The 21,220-nt window shown below is 36.2% G+C and overlaps 2 protein-coding genes across 4 annotated transcripts; both read left to right on the forward strand.

Moving 5' to 3' along the window:
• The first annotated feature begins 3,365 nt into the window (after nt 1-3,365).
• zpld1a (zona pellucida-like domain containing 1a) lies at nt 3,366-11,427 on the forward strand. Of its 3 annotated transcripts, XM_077242536.1 has the most exons (13): nt 3,366-3,491; nt 3,579-3,624; nt 3,878-4,454; nt 4,836-5,006; nt 5,087-5,307; nt 5,630-5,811; nt 6,137-6,209; nt 6,646-6,743; nt 7,179-7,259; nt 7,367-7,538; nt 8,289-8,385; nt 8,589-8,618; nt 8,977-11,427. In XM_077242536.1, the coding sequence occupies exons 4-13, from the start codon at nt 4,901-4,903 to the stop codon at nt 9,150-9,152; spliced, it is 1,236 nt and encodes a 411-aa protein (XP_077098651.1). In that variant the 5' UTR covers nt 3,366-3,491; nt 3,579-3,624; nt 3,878-4,454; nt 4,836-4,900; the 3' UTR covers nt 9,153-11,427. The 3 variants fall into 3 exon arrangements, 2 of the variants coding, with proteins under 2 accessions (XP_077098651.1, XP_077098650.1); XR_013207085.1 differs by lacking the exons at nt 3,366-3,491; nt 3,579-3,624 and having other exon boundaries at nt 3,915-4,454; nt 8,977-9,823; nt 9,882-11,427; XM_077242535.1 differs by lacking the exons at nt 3,366-3,491; nt 3,579-3,624 and having other exon boundaries at nt 3,914-4,454; nt 7,364-7,538.
• Nucleotides 11,428-15,168: 3,741 nt separating this feature from the next.
• On the forward strand, nt 15,169-20,937 carry LOC143749527 (zona pellucida-like domain-containing protein 1). The gene is made up of 11 exons (XM_077241992.1): nt 15,169-15,242; nt 15,352-15,477; nt 15,634-15,854; nt 16,073-16,257; nt 16,558-16,630; nt 16,736-16,833; nt 16,918-16,998; nt 17,849-18,017; nt 18,316-18,424; nt 18,535-18,555; nt 19,731-20,937. The coding sequence occupies exons 1-11, from the start codon at nt 15,233-15,235 to the stop codon at nt 19,883-19,885; spliced, it is 1,248 nt and encodes a 415-aa protein (XP_077098107.1). The 5' UTR covers nt 15,169-15,232; the 3' UTR covers nt 19,886-20,937.
• The last annotated feature ends 283 nt before the right edge of the window (nt 20,938-21,220 follow it).

The following is a 21,220-nucleotide window of genomic DNA, read 5'->3' on the forward strand; positions in this document are numbered from 1 at the left end:
GATTTGAGATCCTGCATTACAGTCCTGACACACTGATATTTTGTATGCTGTTTTTTTATTATTATTAATCTCTGTCTGTGAGGAGAGAGCTGGTTATAGATATGGCTCATAATGAAAAGGTGTGTCCCTCAGGTCTGAATACCACATGGCTTGTGTTTCACACATGAACAATAAGGCATCCTGTGATTTCTACCACCTGGGACCAGAAACACAGCTTTTCTGTCTGTTTAGTCCAATAGAGATCTCTCACATCCACAAAAGTTTCCTCAAACGCTGTCCAGCAGTGATTGAACTCTATAAACTCCCTCCTGCTTCAGAGTGGTTTTTACACAGTAGCGCTCAGTATAAACCCTTATAAATGAAAATCATTTTTTTTAAAGAACATTTAGACAAAATGTAAAATATTTACAATAAAAAATTATTAAAACAATGTAAAAATGACAAATTAATTAATCATATCATTGAACCTGATCTAATTAAGATGTTCATTAATATTGCTTATTCATGACCTAAAATTATTGCTTCAAGCATTCTTAAGTTAACCTTGTGAAAGTCATGTATTTCACAAAACATATTCACATATCTTATTCTTAATAGAAATGTCTGAATTGTGAAACTGGACATTTAAAGAAAGAGATTTACCTCAAAGACAACTACACTGTGAAAAAAAGTTGATGCCTTAAACATCCAAGTTGATTGTACTTAAAAATTTAAGTCATTTCAACTTAAATTGCATTACTGACTTAAAAATGATTTGAATCTTGTATAACTTATAAGAAAAGTTGAAAATAGCTTAACTTGCTTTAATGAGTTAAAGCAATGTAAAAACATATGTTGTTATAACTTATTGAGTGTATTAGGTCATTAGAAGGGTGTGAGGAGAAAAGTGATATGTTGGATATGTTTTTTTTTCTCTGTAGCATGTGCTATATGACCCCATTCAACAGCAGATACAACTGTTTCTGTGTAGGATGAAGGCTTGCATAGATGACAAGCAATGTTCTCTTTGCTGACAGGAACAGTTAGGAGGTAACCAAGTTGGCCGCTGTGACAGACAATACAATCTACAGAAAAGAGAAAAGACATTTTCATCTGCGCTGTACTCGACAGAGGCCAGAGAGCTGTCACTGACAGACTTTCCTCTCTCTTTTTCACACGCGATCTCTCTGTCTGCACACAGCTTACTTGTTTCCATATTAGAAACATGGTGAACATTTTGAAACTATTTCAGCTGTGTTATCCGTCCTTATTTTGCAGAACCTGATTTCACCAAGTGCAATATGTTCCTGGATCAACATCTTTGTTGATCCTGGAACAACATTCCAATCAACCAATCAGATTTGAGGGACACGTTTGCAGTTTATCTCAAGTTTAGGTTTACAACCAGGGTTAGATGCTTCTACATCAGCATTATTCACTATCATTTCCCTCTGATGGATAACTTATAGGGTTAGGTAGGGGTTAGGGCCTGGTTAGGACTAAATATTGTAATGTTATTCCAGGATCAACAAAATATCAACTCAGCAAGATTAGGACGTGCCCTTATGTAGGTATTTCTGGTCCCTATGTATTATGATGATTATTTTCGTATATTTCTAATGTTTTATAGAACTTAATTTTCAGTTAGCCCCATCAAAATCTTTCTAATGTAGGCTGAATTGCAACATTAACAGCCAATTTGTGGCCTTAAATCATTTCAGTAAGATTTCAAATCAAATTTACATAATAATAAGTTTAAATTAACTGTGCCTCCAGTTAAAAACCCTTATGAATAAACATGGCACAATTAAGCAGCAAAGCAAACAGAATCTGTGTTTCTCACGCCGTCAGTTTTGTTTGTTTTTAGTTTCTGTTTTCATGGACTTTGTTTGTTTTCATTAGTCACATGTGTTTCTGTTTCCCGCCAGTCATCAGTTGTCTTGGACACTCATCTTATCATCACACCTGTTCGTTATCATTTCATTATCTCTGTGTATTTAGTTCCTTTGTTTTCAGTCTGTGGTTGTCGGTTGTTGTATGTGTTTCTGTTGGACGCTGTTACGTCTTTGTACTTGCTTTTGAATTAAACCTTGTATATATTTTGAGTCTGCATTCTTCAGTCTTCTTCTTCTTCATCAAGAAGACACTTGGTGGTGGTCACATGGTGACACTTTGAGAGAGACAGAGGCAATTAACAAAATGTGTGGTTTGCATGCCACCAACAGTGTACTCCCTTGTTTAAAATTCCTCTTTTACTTTTTTATCCTTCTCACTAGACCAGACGTATCCTGTCTGCCGGATAGCCACGACAACCAAACAGAGACAGATTGCTCATAGTTCCTAATTCCATGCAGGCCGCAGTGATTGATGCACTGGGCCTGACACCTGCTTGCCAGCCAACTGATCGCATTTCACATGGCTAGTAGAAAAACAGTAATTACTTGTACCCTGTTAAGAAAGAGTCATGCATTTTCTCAGAAACTATAGTCTGATTTATGATACAAGATATGCAGATAGTATTCTGTTCAGAGAGGATGATCAAATATTATTGATGGTTACTCTAAAGACCTCAAGAAAGGTTAGATATGCCATTGTCATTCCTGTTATTGTCGGTTTTATATTGCATTACTGATTTTTTCACTAACCTCGTAATGACCCACATTATTCATTGCACTCTAAATAGTCATCAGATAAATAAAAAATGCAAGAAAATGGAGCAAGACCAAATGCCAGCCAAATAAAAATAGATACAGCCTTTGTGTTGCGATAAGGTATAATTGTGTTCGTAAACATAATTCCTACCGGTGGCTTTGATCGGACATTTCATCATTCTATTTAGTGTTTAAAATGAGCCCAAAACACATTTCATCATTCTATTTAGTGTTTAAAATGAGCCCAAAACACATTCGTAAACTATAAAACCATCCTGTAATTGTTCTAGACCCATTAATTGAGCAATGAATAGCTAGTCAAACGCTCAAGAACATATACAAAGTTTTAAAAGGCTTATATTGTCCAAGGATGCCGTTTTGCAATAAATAAATGCTTTTATTTTGCACAGGCATAGCTTAATTTAATCTAATAAATTGAAGATGTTAAAAGAATGCCAAATTATTTCCCATTGTCTCAAATGCGATCCTAGAATGTTAATGCAATAATACATGATGTGGAAATCCTTACAGTTCTGCTTGCCCTGATATCTTGCCAAGGTGAATGAGATTGTGCCACACTGATAAACAGCACTATAGCCTGCCATATAGAGACATTCAAGTGTGAAAAATGAAAGAATGACATTTGCTGGAAGCGCATAAATAGAGATACTTATCGCAAGTACTGAATTGCCCCGCTATAGACGAACAGCTCCATTTTACCCACAATCCCCTTCCATCTGAAGAAATTCTAAGACGTGAGGCAAACTTCGTCAGAGCTCTAGCCGAAGGGGCTCAGAGTTTCATCCGATTCGTGTCTCTGTAATATCCGAGGAGGATTTAGGATTTTAACAGTTTGGGATGGTATTGCATACTTTTGAAAATTCTTCTCCTTTGGATTTCTTGTATTTTGCACAGATTGACAAGCGACTTTTTGATGATGTATTGCAGCTGGAGCTGGCCTGCAGCCCGAACATCTTGAGCTTTGATTAATCAGGTAAGAACGGACAATGAAATCATTCAAGTTTCCCCTTTTGCTGCAAGGATGGACCGTAGAGACATTTCCAAGGCCATTAATCATGCAGATTAAAGGCATTTTAAAAATGATGATGTTTAAATGGCAGCTAATTTAATGAAATATTAGTCTGCTATAAATTTGAAAGGGTTGGAACAGGCATTCATCACTAGAAGTATGCAGATATTGGAAACATGAGTGTTTATTCACAGAAGACCCCATTTTTGTGATATAGATTCTATATACATTAGCCAACAATTGACGTAAGGCCAAGAGTAGCAGTCGAAAAGGTGGGACAGGTGGGATACCATCATGAGAGGCGGCTGGGGAAGTGCTGACTGAGCCGGGCCAAACAAAGCATCTAAAGCGTCCAGACAATCCTGGTCCCGACCCAGACCGTCCTGGCACACAGAAAGGCCAGCTCAGTCAGCGACGAGCCCAGTCCCGGAGCCGATGAAAAGATAATTCCACCCCCCCAGACCACATGCGGCGTGGGGCCACTTGTGAGCGCTGACAAAGCAAGATCAAGCAGAAAGGATATGAGTGGGAAACTTCAAAACCTGCTCATGTTTCTGGGCCTGTGAAAGGATTTGTATAACACATTCACTTTTGATGGACTTTCCCATGTTCCCCCAGACAGCGCTTTTGCTGTTGACGTGTTCAAATAATGAATCTCTTATGTTTATTTTTTTTCCTCGGAGCAAGGCCGTGTTTCTAGTTGTTTTGCCGGGATGCTGGGTAATCCAGTCAGTCTCGCGCCACAGCCGAGAACAGATGGAGTACCGCTGATTCTACAGCTGCCAGGGAAACGGGTGAGTCTTCCGAAACGGAGTGAGGGATGCTAAAGCAGACGGAGGGGAGAACTGGACCAAGGTCAGGGTGAAACACGCAGAACTCTGTGTAAAAGCATCATACTAACAAATACATACAGGAAGTGAATCTGTTTGAATAGATTTGCAGCTTTTTGAATATATAAATTCAGGTGAGTCGATTTGTTCCCAAAGCTTGTGCAATAGCACTTCAGAGCAATTTACGTTCATAATTGGTTTCAAATTGAACAGAAGCACCAACAAAAGTATCAGATTTCTCATTTTCTATCCGTTTTCTTCAACTTTAATAGCATAATTACAGAACAATGCAGTCAAATTACCTTTTGAAGAGAGTCTAATCATTCATTTCTTCTCTGATTTCAGAAAAAGAAGCATCTTCTGATGAATCCAAAGAATTTGCTCATACATTGTCTTTCTCAGGCGCTGAAATGGAACGTTTGTGTGTGATTCTTTTGCTTGTAAGTAAAACTTTTATAGTCAATGCGCAATTCAATGGGTTCAACTGCGATGCCAACTTTCACAGCCGCTTTCCCGGTGAGTGAGCTCTCTCTTTTTTTTGTATAAGCATTTAATCAGTGACACATAATTAATTATATCTCATTCTCTCTCAACAGCTGAGCGGGACATCAGCGTGTATTGTGGAGTGCAAACCATTACGCTGAAGATAAATTTTTGCCCAGTGCTTTTCTCTGGCTACACCGACACTGACCTGGCCCTGAACGGGCGTCACGGTGATTCCCACTGCCGAGGGTTCATCAACAACAACACGTTCCCAACGGTTGTACTCTTCAGCATCAGTCTCAGCACGTTGGAGTCTTGCGGAAACGCACTGGTGGTAAGAAACTACCTGTTTTCACAATTTTCAAACTGCTCACATTAGCATATCCCTTAAAGGAACTTTTCTTTCAGGTTCAGTCATTAGTAGGAAAACACATTGGTTACAGTAAATGCCAAAAAACAGCTTGTGTTTGGAGGGACAGTATTCTGTCTATGACAGTTTGGCCATTATAAATGAAGAACATCTGTGGTGAGGTGGATTTATCTTTGGTTTGGTGACTGCAGAGATCCGGCATTGATAAAAAGGCTGAGGATTATGGAGGTGAAGGTACATTAGTTTCAGGAAGAGCAATCACAGTTTAGTGCCAATGTGTCTGTAGGTCTCAACAGCTCAGGGGCCCAACGCATATGGGAATCTTTCCCTGGTTCAGATTGGGAATATAGCTGGATACATTGACACTCCGGATCCCCCAACGGTCATCAGCTACCTACCAGGACTGCTTTACAAGTTCAGTTGTAGTTACCCACTGGAATACCTGGTCAACAACACACAGCTTGCTTCGTAAGTCGGCTTCATTTCAAAACCAATGCATTATTATTTTTTTAAATCCAAGCTAAATTATTCACAATATTTTGAGGGAAGATAAAAAGGTAACAAATTGCATGTTGTAAAATATTTAGCACTTACTGTTCAGATTTAATGGGCTGAATGGTGAGGCATAATTAAATTAGTATGCACAACGAATATGTTGTAAAACCTAATGCGCGGTTGATTACAAGGACATCAGACAGTAAATCAGGAAAAACTATTACACAAGTTTTCCTTTCAGAATTAATTGGCCTGCAAAATATATTTATTATGTTTTAATAGCTTCTTTTGTTCGAAGGTCAGCTGCTGCGATATCGGTGAAGGACAGCAATGGCACTTTTGTGAGCACGCTGAATTTACTTCTATACAATGTGAGTACATGTAGAACATCAGTATCATTTTTAATTAAGCGATACATAGAGATCTATCTACGTCTTTTGCACTGAGTTAATACATAAACTAAGTCTTGTTCTTCTGTTTTTGATAATTATTGAAATAATGGAATGTGTCCAGTTCAGACCAGTCTATGTCAATTTAGTTTTTTGCTATATTTCACTCATTTCTATAGTAGAGACTTCCAACGTTTTTTCTTAAACAGTTTATAATAATAAAAATGATTTATAATTCATTTCTTAAATGATTTTAAAGAATATATAAATAATATATTTATTGTATATAGCGGTTTATATATATATATATATATATGTGTGTGTGTGTGTTTGTGTGTGTGTGTGTACATAGCAAATAATTAAATAATTTTTCAGCAAAAATGTGTGGGATCCTAATCTGTGGTGTTCAATGTCTAAGGACTCCACATACATCCAGCATCTTGCCATCCCAATGTCTGGACTTACTTTGAAGACACGAGTGTTCGCCGCCGTAAAAGCAACCAACCTAGACAGGAGGTAAACTACAGTTACACAAACCTATCTTAGTAGAGTATCTTGCAAGGAGGCCTAACATACTAAAACATACTGTAGATGTGATACTGAATACTGAACGATCTGATGGTGGTCAAATGTAAATTGAGACAGACACAATGTCTTTCGACTTTCACTGCATTGTTAGAGTACTTCCCTAAATGACCCCTTCTCTTATATCTAATAGATCCAGAACTAGTTTAGCCAATTAAAGGAAGAATGCTGAGTGACTCAATGCAGGCCTTGTTTAGGGCCAGGGAAGGGCGCCACTAAAATGAATGGGAAAGATTATTATGGGTCCCGAGTAGAGATAAGACAAATTACTTCTATATGAAACAACAGTGGTTTGGTCGTATAGGGCGGTTTCCTATTCAAGCATCCATGTTTTAGTGACTGATTCACGCATGTCACTCTCCACAGGTGGAACGTTCTGATGGACTACTGTTACACGACTCCCTCTGGGAATCCTAATGATGAACTCCGATATGACCTTTTCTTTGGGTAATTCCATGTTTTCTTCAGATATGTTGGTGTGCTTGCACATATGTGGGTCTATACAAACAGAACTGAAGCTGAATGCTAGGAGTATCTTGTCTCTGGTCCAGCAGATGCGATAAGGACCCGCAGACAACAGTGTTTGAGAACGGGAAAAGCCAGATGGGCCGCTTCTCCTTTGAGGTGTTCCGCTTTGTCAAGCACAAGAACCAGAAAATGTCCACTGTGTTTCTGCACTGCGTAACCAAGCTGTGTCGCTCTGACGACTGCCCCCTGCTCTTGCCTGTAAGTATGGCTGCTTTAGGTGAAACGTGTCAACATGTCTGGGTCATACTTCACCCTAAAACCTGAAGAAAAAAATATTTTCATGATTTTTTAAAATTATTTATTCATTCATATAATTTATTTATTTGTGGAGTTTTTTTAAAATGTTTTTTTAAAAAAAAAGGAGTTTCTTATGCTCAATCAAAAATACAGTTTGTTTTTTTCAAAAATACAGTAAAACAGCATTATTGTGAAATATTGTTACAATTTAAAAATCCATTTTCTATTTTAATCTTTTTTTAAATGTCATTTATTCCTGTAATGGCAAAGCTGAATTTTCAGCAGCCATTACTCCGGTCTTAAATGTGTCACGAGATCCTTCAGAAGTAAATATAGAAAACACAAACAAACAAACAAAAAGGACATAGTTATTGCAAAAAATTGAATAGTTTTTAATGTGAAAATAAATTAAAACGGCAAGTTATATATGCGTCATGCAGTTTTGGTTGGTTTTACTGGCTTTAATTTATGCTAAGAATATGAGTCACAAGTGAGAATAAAGGGAATCATAAAAACAGCTCAGTTAAAGTAATGAGAATTTGTAAGGAAAGTATTCTGTTATAAAAAAAAATCGTAATTGGTTATTAATAATAGGCTTAATTTCCTTTATTTAATGTGCTTTATTTAATAAATGTGTTTGATATAAAAGCAGCCAAACTTCAAGTTGGAACTGTGTTCATTTATTACTCACAAATATTGGCATCCTGACAGATCTGTGGTAAGAGGAAGAAAAGGGACACGTCGGAAAGAACCGGTGTGGCCTCTGACAACGCAGTCATGACCGCTGGACCCATCATCACCAGAAGTGGTACGATATAAACTATAATGTAGTACTAGTAGCTCACAGGTATGATTCCCAGAGAAACTGCTAAAAAGTCAACTTTGAGTACACTGTAAGTTATTTTATCTTATCACTGTAAGTTATGTAAATGAGACATGATTTAGCACTTTAAATTAGTCTTTGGGCAATAAATGTGCCATCTCACTAAAACAATTTTCCTCTGTCCACAGATGAAACTCCCACCAATAATTCCCAACTAGGTAAGGCTTACTTTTTCCTCCACTTTAGTTCTTTTAAAAGGAGGCTAAATTCTTCTATCTCTGAGCTGTAGCATTTCTGATGGAGGATAAAAGCACGCTTACTCCGTCCTGAAAATATAGAGTAATGTTTTTTTCCTCAAAGGATGTCACGGCTTAAAACCATGACCAAAATAACGATGAGTTGAACGGTTTCCAACAGTGAGAAGTTAATAGAGGGTAGAAGCAGGTGGTGTTATCAAGAAATGTACAAGAGGATTGAAAGAAAGAGTGGCGCGATAAGCGTTTGAACGGTGGGTTACATATTCTATGAAGTCTTCTTAACACTGTGTGTGTGTGTGTGTGTGTGTGTGTGTTTCAGCACAGTTAAACGGACCTCCATTCAAAATGAATTCAGTGACGAGTGCCTTGATTTCTGCCATCGCAATCCTTGGCGTTATGAGCATGTGTTTCTTCATCCTGTCTCTGTCACTGCTGAGGGGGAAACAGACGCCACCAACTCCTCTGTCAGGAACACACAACCCAGCGTTCAGCTAAACACATACACGGCTGTTCAGTCAGCAAAACAATACAACAATACCTTTGTGCGGAGCCTTTCGGTTACACACAATCATGCCATACAGGGAATAATATCATAATACCACTCTACTCAGCCTTTAGCTAACACACAGTTTCCCTATTTTTGGTTACAAAGCATCGGTACAGCTATTCTCATTCCCGTAACTTTACATAACACACAATCCTAAACCATTAGAGGCTGAATTTGAAACGATTCTCACACAAAAATAAACAGGAAGAACGCACTTAAAAGGTGCACTCAGTAATTTTTTCCCCCCTCATTACAAAGAAAACTGAGATTTCAGTTATATATATATAGCTCAAACTAATTTAGGGGTTGCCATGTTGAGATCACATTACCAGCTGAAAGGGCTACTACTGACTTTATCTCAGTAACGCCTCTGTTATTGGACTATTTTGCTAATGGAACAAGTTAATGATGGCTGGTGATGCATTACAATGGCATTGGTAACTGAAAACATTGATTTTGTGTATATCTGCATCCACAACACTAGGTGTCAGTATAAATCTAAAAAGATTTGCTCAACATAAGCAACAACCACCAAGCGCAATTTTTGGTCCAATGAATAATTTTGTCATTGTTTTGACCACAATTTACTATCCAACTCAACTACTTTGTGGTTAATATGGTTACCCGTATTCTTCAAAATATCTTTTGTGTTCAGTAGAAGAAAGAAATTCATAAAGGTTTAGAACAACTTGAGGGTGAATAAATGATGACAGAATTTTCATTTTTGGGTGAACTATCCACAATCTTGGTAAGCAAGCTAGTCAGTGTTTATAACAAATTAACTGAGCACATTCACTTTAATGTCCAAGTGCTCATGGTCTGCATTCATGTACTCGTGTAAAATATATAAAAAAATCGAGACAGAATCTTCATTTTTGGGTGAACTATTCCAATTTTCTTTTACACACTTTATTTAATTACTCTTGTAAATGAACTTATCAACAGAGCAGCGAACTGTTTTACAAGTATTTAATTTGAAATGTCAATTGATCCGGATCTGTTGGTGCAGTGTAACTTAAAGTTAATACCCCAGCCCCTCACTTCATTATTGCAGGGTTTAAGATCAGTTACATGAAGAACATAAGCTGAGGTATCTAATAGACCTGCCAAACACATATTTCTAGTTCAGTGAGAATATTAGAGGCTATAGGATGGAATGTGAGGAGTCCATTCATCACGACGGCACAAAGGATCATGGGACACCAGTGATTCCAAGTGCATGACTCTTTGCAATAATTAGTTTGAGAGAGAGACCATAGGGAACGAATTTAATTAAGTCGAGCAGCAACCTAGATCACTATGCTATGTGATTGGATGCGAAGACTATTTAAGATATTTTTAGTTTATTTGTTTTTACTTATTAGTATGCATATGTCTCTGTGATAACAACTGAACAGTAATGAGTCTTAGCAGTTAGTTTCACATACTCTAATTTTCAGTGTTAGTTATTCTTTTTTTATTAAAGATATTTGAATGGAATTTATGTCCAAGATAATTTAATTAAATGTAACAACACATGTTATTATCCCCCCAAACACACATTTGTATTACTTTGTAGGTCTTTTTTTCCTAGTTTTTTAACAATAAAGTAAATTCAGATGTGCTTATGAATATTTAGTTTGGCGATTTTGAGTAATAATTACAAAACAGACAGGGATCACAATCCATTACTCAGTTCTATTGTATTCAGTGCTGTCATGTTGTAAAAAGCAAGCTTTTAAAGCTCTTCACAATGATCGTAGTAATCATGATGCCAGCTAAACAAAGAGCCTGTATTCATATCAGACTTTTGAAGACTTCCAGTTTTATTATCTTTGACATCAGTGGAAAATATGAATGGGATTTTGGCATAATGAATGAATGGCCCAATTTGAGAAGAAATCAAAGGTACAGAAGGGCAGGAATGAGACATCACGTCCTATCTGGATATGAAAAACAAACAATTCATTAGAGGATAAATCCCCGTATAGAGCTGGTAGAAGTGTAAAGGCAAAGCTGTCGAGAAACTGTCAGCAAACAACATATATTTTCGACATGTTTTACCAATACCATGGTGATCATTCAGGTACCATATTTTATATAAAAGTATAATGATATTTCCGTGTGAATCCATCATATTACTGAAACTTTATGTAAGCCTATTATTGTATTTGTGTCAATGCTGGTTTCCATGGTGATATACAAGGATGCCCTTCTTAAATAAAAATCCACTTTTGTTCCTGACATGAATATCCTCATCTGCCATAAAGAAGGGTTGAGTGTCAGCATAGAATATAAGGATTAGCTCTTTTGATTTAAGTGACCATGAGCACAAACCCCATCACACAAACTCAGCTTTTAACACAAGGAAGTGCCATTCTGAATTCCAATTACAGAAAAATAGTATATATATATATATATATATATATATATATATATATATATATATATATATATATATATATATATATATATATATATAGTCTTTAAATTATATTATTAAATCAATATGAATTTATCACATTTTTGATAAATGTTATTATTAAATATAAAATTGTGTATGTATAAAAATTATATTTTATAAATAAACTTCAGTCTTCAGTGTCACATGATAATTCGGAAATCATTCTAATATGCTAATTTGGTGCTCAAGAAACATTTTGTATTATCAATGTTGAAAACACTGGTTCTGTGTTTTTTTTTAAGATCTCTTTCAGAACAGCCTTTATTTTTATTAGAAATATTTTGTAACATTATGTCTTTACTGTCACTTTTGATCCATTTAATACATTCTTGCTGAATAAAAGCATTAATAAAAATTGAAGCAGTAGAGTATTGTATTTATTGCAAAAATAAATGATGGGCCTATTGTGTTATATTATAAAGGAGGCTACAAATTAAAGTTTTGCCGATTAAAAGTTTCCAATATTCCAAGGCCGTGTAGCCTTATGGCAGTAAATGAGAATTATGATCTAAAGATATCATTGTCATTCAACCTATTATTTGACCCTAGCAGTGAAAGCTACCAGATCTTTGTCTATAGCATCATATTTACAAGTGGATGCCAAAAAGAAATCTGTTTTGAAGAAGATCTCACACTTTTGGCATCTGACACGGGCAGGGGTCATGCTTAAGCTATATTAAACCCATGTGATTCTCCACAGATTTATCTGGATCTATGGCTCATTGCACAGAGAAAGAAAAGAAAAGAAAAGTGCTGAAACAAAGTGCTTAGTTTGCAGCTTAAAGTAGCGCCCTCTCATTACAGAATAATCCACTGACCATCTCACACCACTTAACAGTGTTGACACGCAGAGATTGCCCTTCTTTTGGACCTGTTGATATGTGATAACAGATTTAGTCTACTAAGACAAGTGTATAAGGAATGAGCCATAGGTTATGTGATTATTTCTGTCATGTCAGACTTGAAGTAAAGCAGGATACTGTTGGTGGAATAAGAATAGTTGGTGTATAAGTGTTAAGTGACTAATAAGCATTAACTGGGAACATGTGGTATTTTGTCAAGCTTGATGGTATTATTTGTATTTTGAAAAGAATTGGATCAACCAAACAAAGTGACTCAGGACTAAATTGAGATATTACTGTGAAGGGATGACAGTCAAAACAAAGCCCCGGAGTGCACTGAGATGTGCTTAATGAATGTTTTCCTCACCCTTGCAATTATGTTGTCTGATTTCTGATCTATTTAATTGTTTATCCGACAATGCCCAGTGGGCTTAATTTATGAAACATGGGCAGAATGAATTTGTGCAAATAGTTTGCCAAATCATTATTATATAAGTTGTTGCAACAGTTTTGTCAAAGTATACCTGTATAAAAAAGCAGAAATATGCATGTTGTAAGTATAGACAGACAGACAGACAGACAGATAGATAGATAGATAGATAGATAGATAGATAGATAGATAGATAGATAGATAGATAGATAGATAGATAGATAAAATTCTATCAGAATGGATGGACAGACAGATGGAAATGTTCTGTAAGTATAGACAGACAGACAGATAGACAGATAGATAGATAGATAGATAGATAGATAGATAGATAGATAGATAGATAGATAGATAGATAGATGGATGTTCTGTAAGTATAGACAGATGGATGGATATGTTCTGTAAGTATAGATAGATAGATAGATAGATATGTTCTGTAAATATAGACAGACAGATAGACACAGATAGATAGATAGATTCAATGTTATATTTTCAAAATAATATTAACATAATAATTGTATTATTATTAATTGATTGATTACTAACTTAAAGCTACAATATGTAATTATTTTCACCGCTAGGGGTCGCTAACTTCTTACAATAACAAAGGCGCTGGTTGATGACGCTTAAGCGGAATTATGGAACTTGTCGTCATGCTGATGGATCTAATAATGTTTATGGATGAGTGAATACATCGATGTTTTTAACATGACTGTGGTATGAAGCAGGACGCGATTGCTAATGAGAGACAGATATCAGCAACACACGCGAGTCCTGCAGGTATAAAGGAATAAGGACATTTCATTCTACCGAACTACCCGCAAGTGCTGAATTACTACTCACACATGTCAGTTTATTTGATGAATAAAACTTGTGAGGTAACGCAGCGCTGTTTCACTTGGTCTACACTATCACACTAAACTGCATTTGAGTGTGTTGAAAGTTATAATGTTATTCTATGTGTTAGTTTGTTGGCTGTACGAGACTAGCAGTGAGCTAGATCAACATTAGAATAACATACTGATCATATTCTAACATTTCATCATGTTGAGCTATATAACATTGATTCGTTTTATGTACATTTGCTCACCTGTCTAATAAAGTACATGCAAGAGCGGCGTCTCTGTCGAGTTGAAGTTTGTCATGGAAGTGGAGCTCTCGGCATCTCGAAAACGCCACGCTGACATTGATCCTTGTTTTATTTCTCCTTTTGTCCCAAAGTCTGCTTGCCATGGTCCATAATGTTTGAACGAAACAACAACAGCGTGAGCGTGCCGCTAGACGTTTAACGCAGTTGTCCACGTCTGTCGCCATGGTTACTATTGCAGTACGGGGGATCACGCAGATATTACGCCATTGACAGGCGACAAGTGATCATGGACGAGCCATTATTTAAAATTGGATTGTAATTTCTCTGAAATTAAAAATCTTTGGGAACTTTTGGGATATTGTTAGTACACAACTGCAGGAAATATATCTCACTGTGCAAGTGATTTTTGGATATTGTATTAGAAAAATCTTATATATTGTAGCTTTAATAAATAATAGAAACAAAAATATAATATATCTTTTATTATGAGGAGCTCTGATTTGAGCTCTTCTATGGTGTCAGGTTATGTTAATATAATATTCTATATATTTCAATTGATATGTCAAGAGTATAGTTTCCTTTAACATTTTGAAGAAATCAGGTAACAATGCCTGACAATGTTATATCGGAGAAACCCTTGTCTAAAGAAAACAATGTTACCATGGAAACAGATAATCCTCGAATAACAAGTAAACAAACAACGACAGCAAATAACTCAGCTGTCTATCAAAAAAAAAAAAATCCATTAAAACAGTCGCATGCTTAGACGTACATTGCTAAATCATGCGTGTTTGCATTACAATCCTTATTTATTGTGTTTCTAGAATTACCTTTGGATCAACATAAAGATACCTGACATTTCGTACAGTGTTAAAAGAGCCATTGCCGTATTGTCTCCACTCCCTGGGGCACGACACTTACTCCGTGAGGTTTTATATTAACGTGCCAAGGGTATCCTTGTTTAAGTAAAGTAGACATAGAAACCAGGCCATTGTCAACTGCATGTCTTTAGAGATGTCTCCATGTGTAGAGTTTCAGCAAGTGCCCTCAGGCAGTCGACTCTGGGACTTTATTCACAAAAAGGGCTGGTCCTGAGCAGGGGACACACCAAACTTCTCTGACCTTATTTCATTCAATCCCATCCAACAAAGGAAAGTGCTCTATAAAAAGACTCTTGATTCGCAAGAAGATCTCACAGGCAGAGGATACCAAAGCCAACCGCAAGCATGATACAAGGTGTGTACGTGTGCTAGGACGTGTAACTGTGGGATATACTCTGAGCTCCTGGATGTACCAATGGTGACTAACTGATTTTGAATATGGTGTTATTTTCTTCCATGAACAGGTTCACATTCAGGAAACAACAGGAAATATATTCTCCTCAACATTTTCCTCGTCCTCCTAGCTACAAAATTCGACAAAAGCTTTCAGTTAACACAGAGCGATTGTGGATCAGATTACAGACATCCAGGTATAGTTTTGATTTATAATTTTGATGAATCACACAGAAGGTTGAAATTCTGATGAACAAAAATTGTTAATTCGATTTAAATGTTTTTTTTTGGGCCTCAAGTAAGACTTTATGTCAGTTTTTGTACAACTAATCCGGTCGTTCTTGTCACGACAGAGTACACAGACATCTCGGTGGAATGTGGAACGGAATACATCAGTCTGGCCATCAGATTCTGTCCTGTTCTATACACTGGCTACAACGAAACAGAGTTGATCCTCAACAATGTCATAAATAACCCAAATTGCAAGGGGACCGTCGACACTACAGTCTCACCTCCAGTGGCCCGATTTAGGTTCCCGCTTAACTCAACCAATGCCTGTGGCAGCAATTTTATCGTGAGTAATACACTGAAGAAGAAAAAATTGATTTAGAGACAATTTTCACTCAGACATTGCTAGTAAATACACAAAATATAAAAAAGGCGGTGTACAGAAGTATTCTGATACTGCAAAAATTCCAGAAAATATATTTTTACACAAAGTCTAAACTAAAGGGTCCATTTGTTTTTTTTTTACAGCATTAGATGCAGTTCATTTCTAACTTTTCTCCCCAGACGTATCAGAGTGCTGGGACAGGCGTATTCTCAGATTTCTCCAACATTGAGACGGTCAACATCAGTGGAGTTGTACGGTCGAGTGACATCACAACAGGCACTGTGACGTATAATGCCGAGCTGAAGTACTACTACTCGTGCTCCTATCCTCTGGAGTACCTGATCAACAACACTCGAGTGGATGTGTAAGAACTCATTTTCTCTCACGCTATAGCAAACCAAGTGCAAGATATATTTACCTGGGATAAATGAACAAAACTCATTGGGGAATAAGCGTCTTGGTGTAATATCACTCCAACAACACATTCGATCCAATCCAATCCATCGATGTTGTTGTCCTCAAGGGACAGGGAGACAATATCAAATTCACAATAGAGAAACACTATGACACATAGACTATACACATGTTTAGTCTGTGAGTTGTCAACGTTGAGTAATTGTAAGCTGTTTCAAGTCATCTTTAACCTTGTTCTGTCTTCTCAAAGGTCGTCCTCCTCGATTGCAGTAAAAGACAACAATGGCAGTTTCATCAGCACTCTGAACCTAAGACTCTTCAGTGTATGTCAATCCTTAACCTTCATGAATCCATAGATTAGATCAGCTAGAAACAAAGGCTAATATCAAATATTTATTTATCTGAATTTATTTTGTCTAATTTCTCAGGACATAAACTACACCCAGCCTCTCCAAATGCCTCCCATTGGTATTGAGCTGAGGACAAATGTGTTTGTGCAAGTGGAGGCCACCAACTTGACCTCCCAGTAATACATGTTTCATTGAGTATCATCATGGCAGTAAATCTGGTCGTTTTGTGTTGAAGTTGACCATTATTATGTCTTTCACAGGTACTTTTTGCTGCTGGACAGATGCTTTGCCTCCGTTTCCAACGCACCCACCAGCAAGAACTTCTTCAACCTCTTCGTGCCGTAAGTTTAATTATAAAACTAGTATTTTTAATATTATTATATAACAATTTATATCTTTTTAATATATTGTTTTAATATGTTTTTTAACCCAAACTACAATCATAATGCAGTACCCTTAGCTTATAGATAAGGCAATATGAATTATCTTAAATTTTTAATTGAAGTGCAATAAAAGTGAAAGTATTGACTGACCCATCAAATAAATCCAATGCAAAATTTAACACAAACTACAAACATAATGCAGTATCATGCGGTTGTGTTGTATGTCAACCCTTGAAAATTTATTGTGACGGTACAATGGTGCAGTGATGGTGTCAAATACCTTAGTATTTGTCGGCCATCCATATCGTGATCTGCTCATATATGTTACAATAAGAATATTTGGCCGATAATCAAAGTCAATAAATAATTTATTATATCCTTCAGCTGAGAAACTTCAGATGCGCACTGTTCGCCATGATGGTTTTGAATTGCTTGAAATATCATTGGAATCAGGTCAAAAAAGGAAAAAAAAAGTATGACAAGTCTGTCATATAAGCTACATAAAATTGTAATGAGAACATTATAATTGTGTGCTTGGGACATGGCTTCTATGGTGAGACTTTTGTTTTTGTAATCAGGCTCTCAAAAATGATTTCATATCGGTGCATCCCTAGTACTGGACAATTACTGTAGTCATATATCATGGTGTATGTACATGTATGTACATGTATGAAGTCAGCGTACATGTCCAAAACAACATAATACCATTGCACCATGTACAAAAGCCATGTTTGTAATGATAAAATCTGTCTGAAAGTGTTTGGAGGGCCTGAGACAGAATAATTAGTCTGATGATTTGTTTGATTAGTTGTGAAATGGATCGGCTCACTAAAATGCTGGTGAACGGGGAGATGCAGCTTGCTCGGTTCTCGTTCCCTGCCTTCCGCTTTACAGAGCAGCAGAACCAGACAGTGTCGACGTACTATCTGCACTGCATCACACGACTGTGTGAAATATCAACCTGCGCTACATTTAGGGTAAACACATACACACATACAACATAAACTCCCCATTTACATCATTTCTTCTTAAATCAGCCTGTTAGAATTTAAATTAAGTCAGTATAGAAACACTTTTTGGCTTGGTTTGGATCATATTGTTTGTATAATGCTGTATCATCTGTTAATGTCACTATACAGTGGTTTGGCCAAGCTTTGCAATTTTTTCCCCCACTGCCCCACAAAAATATCAACACACACATACAGTTCACCTACCCAGACAAATATTGGCCGAGACACTTTTTGGACTAACCAGGATCTATGGCTCTTTTCACAGCAATGTCGCAAACGAAAAAGGAGAGACGTTGCTCCCATTACTCCTTCAAATGGAGTCACAGACAGCACTACCATCACATCACCAGCCATCATCATACGTGCAGAGAACGGTACGTTTCTTCCCCTTTTGAAAAAAAAAATCATTAATAACACTACTGAGTTTTAAGTTGCCTGTATTGCTTTCTGAGAAACTGACTCCATTCTGTTTATTTCATTTCAGTGGTGGCAACAAAAGAGGAAGGTGAGCATTAACTGTTTGATTTATAAAACATGTAATATTTGTCCAGTGTTGGGGATTCAATACTAAATGAACCTAGCAAACATAGGCAATGATCAAGCGCTCTCTTTTAGAATGTTTATATGTAGTGTTGATTTGTTTTAGTGAATCAATTTGTTCAGATAAATCATGTGAATGAACAAGATAAAAATAGAAACGTATGTGAGGCAGATCTTTGTATAGATGAATGTACAGTAACCACTGCTGTCTACCACTGTTTTAGACATCATATTCTATTTAAAAAAAAAAAAGTATTTAAATGTAGCTGTTTTAATTTAATGTTGACCCTAATCAAGATCAAGTTAAAAACCCTTAATATTTTTTAGGCCAAAGAAAAACTCTTATGAATAAATGAATTTACTATAATAATAAAAGTAATAACAATAATAATAATAATAATAATAATAATAATAATAGAATTATTAGATTATATATTTTGAAGATAAATTTGTAATTATATTTTATAAATATATTGCTCCCTTGAGTAGCTTTAAAATGTCCTTCAAAAGTTTGGGGTCAGTAAGGTTTTTAAAGTTTTTAAAATAAAGTCTCTTAAGGTTACCAAGTGTCAATTTATTTGATCAAAAAAAACAGTAATGCTGTGTTATTGTTCTATTTTATTATATTTTTAAACGTTGTAATATGAAATGTATTCCTGTGATGGCAAAGCTGAATTTTCAGCATAATTACTCCAGTCTTCAGTGTCACATGATCCTTCAGAAATCATTCTAATTATGCTGATTTGGTGCTTTAGAAACAATTATTATTATCAATGTTGAGAACAGCTGTGCTGCTTAATTTTGATGTGGAAACTGGATTTCAAAACACAATTAATTTGAAATATTTTTTTTTATAACATTTATAAATACCATTAATTGCTGAACAAAAGTAGTGATTTCTTTCAAAATAAATAGCTTCCTCTAAACTTTTGAACAGCTACACTAAAAATGCTAGGTTGTTTTAACCCAACTTTGGGTCAAATATGGACAAACCAAAAACATTGGGTTATAAATGTAATTTCAAAATGTAACCAAACGGCTGGGTTTGTCGAATTTTTGACCCAAAGTTGAGTTGAAACAACCAAGCATTTTTTAGAGTGTAGCTTAGTCAATCTGACCTCATATGTCTTTGCATCTCAGATGTGTCAATCAGCATGAAAAAACCTGTGGACTCCTCTGTGGGTCTCGGCGTAGCTGTGGGAATCCTGGCATTCGCCTGCATCATGGTCGTGGGAATGGGAGCACTATTCTACAAAAGACACTGGCACAATCCACCTTCAAAAATGCTCCGGTGAGCTGAGATGCCCTGCTCCAAGAGAGGATCTCCCACCGCTGGAGGGCTGAGCAGGGCTCAGCGTAGAACTGTTTTTTTCTTGGTGAATAATCATAGCATAATGTGGTTTAGAAGAGCAACAGTGCACTTCATCAGCTCTGAACATGAAACCTGCGTTTAAGTGTAGCTTGGATCTTGGGATACACAAAGAAAAGTCTGTAAAAATAGGACACAATGTAGTGTGTTAATATGAAGGACTTTTCCGTATTGACTTTTCACATGTATTTTTGATTATGCATTGGATTGTGCTGTGTTTTAGGATTGAAGGAAATGTATGTAAACTTAACATCTACATATGCTGGCAGAAAATTGCCAGTGCCTAATTCGTTTTTCTTCTATTTTTGTTTGTCTTACAGTGTGCATGTTAAAGCACAACCAAAACAGAGCTTTAATCCTTAGCTTTTAGATAAGGCAATATAATTTTTTTGTGTTTTCGAATCGAAGTGCATTAAAAGGGAAAGTATTGACTGACCCATCAAATGAATCCAATCCCACAAGCTGTGGTACCTGTAAAACACAAAAAAATATGTATTTGAACGTGTGTGGAGTGTTTGCAAGTGAGAGAGCTCTTTAAGACAGTTCCTAATACCTAACAAAATGTTAAACTGTATGTGTTATTTATTAAAGAGTACTCTTTATGCTTAACCCTCATGAAATGTTGACACCCCAGAATCTAAAATATACTCATGTACAGCCAAAAACATCCCTGCATTTGCAATTTACAATTTGTAACTTTTAAATCCACAGGTTTGAACACGTAGCAGAGTATTACAGATTCCTTCTGCTTGTACAACTTCATAAATAAAGAAATGGAAATGAAAGCAATTTTGAATGAAAGTGAGCTGGAGGAGAGTGCAGCAATGCGTAGATTTTTTGATCTGAAGTTATCTTTTGGCTCTTAGTATCATAATTCCAATGGCAGGCTGAGCTCTTAAAAGTATAGATGTATATTTGTGATTCATCCATTAATGCATGCTTCATATGAATAAAGACTGCTGCTGGTACAAGAACAAATCACTGTCTCCTCGAGTGGATTCTTACTTATTAGCATAAAATCATGACATCTGCAATGGAAATGGAATTAGCCTAAAAATATCATTTGGGCCTTTTGCGTTTGAATTATAATAAGCACACTTCAAAACATGCCAGAGGTCAACTATTAATTGCATGTAAGGTCAGAAAGGTATAAATACATATTTAAAAGTTGTCTATGAGGTGGTTTGCCCTTATATACTGAAAAAAAGAGCCTAACTAATGTGGGTCATGCAAATTCATTCTGCAAAAGGGGATTTTTGGG

This window comes from Siphateles boraxobius, unplaced genomic scaffold (genome assembly GCF_051911475.1).
Source record: "Siphateles boraxobius isolate OS27281-9 unplaced genomic scaffold, OSU_SipBor_1 25, whole genome shotgun sequence".
Lineage (NCBI taxonomy): Eukaryota > Metazoa > Chordata > Actinopteri > Cypriniformes > Leuciscidae > Siphateles > Siphateles boraxobius.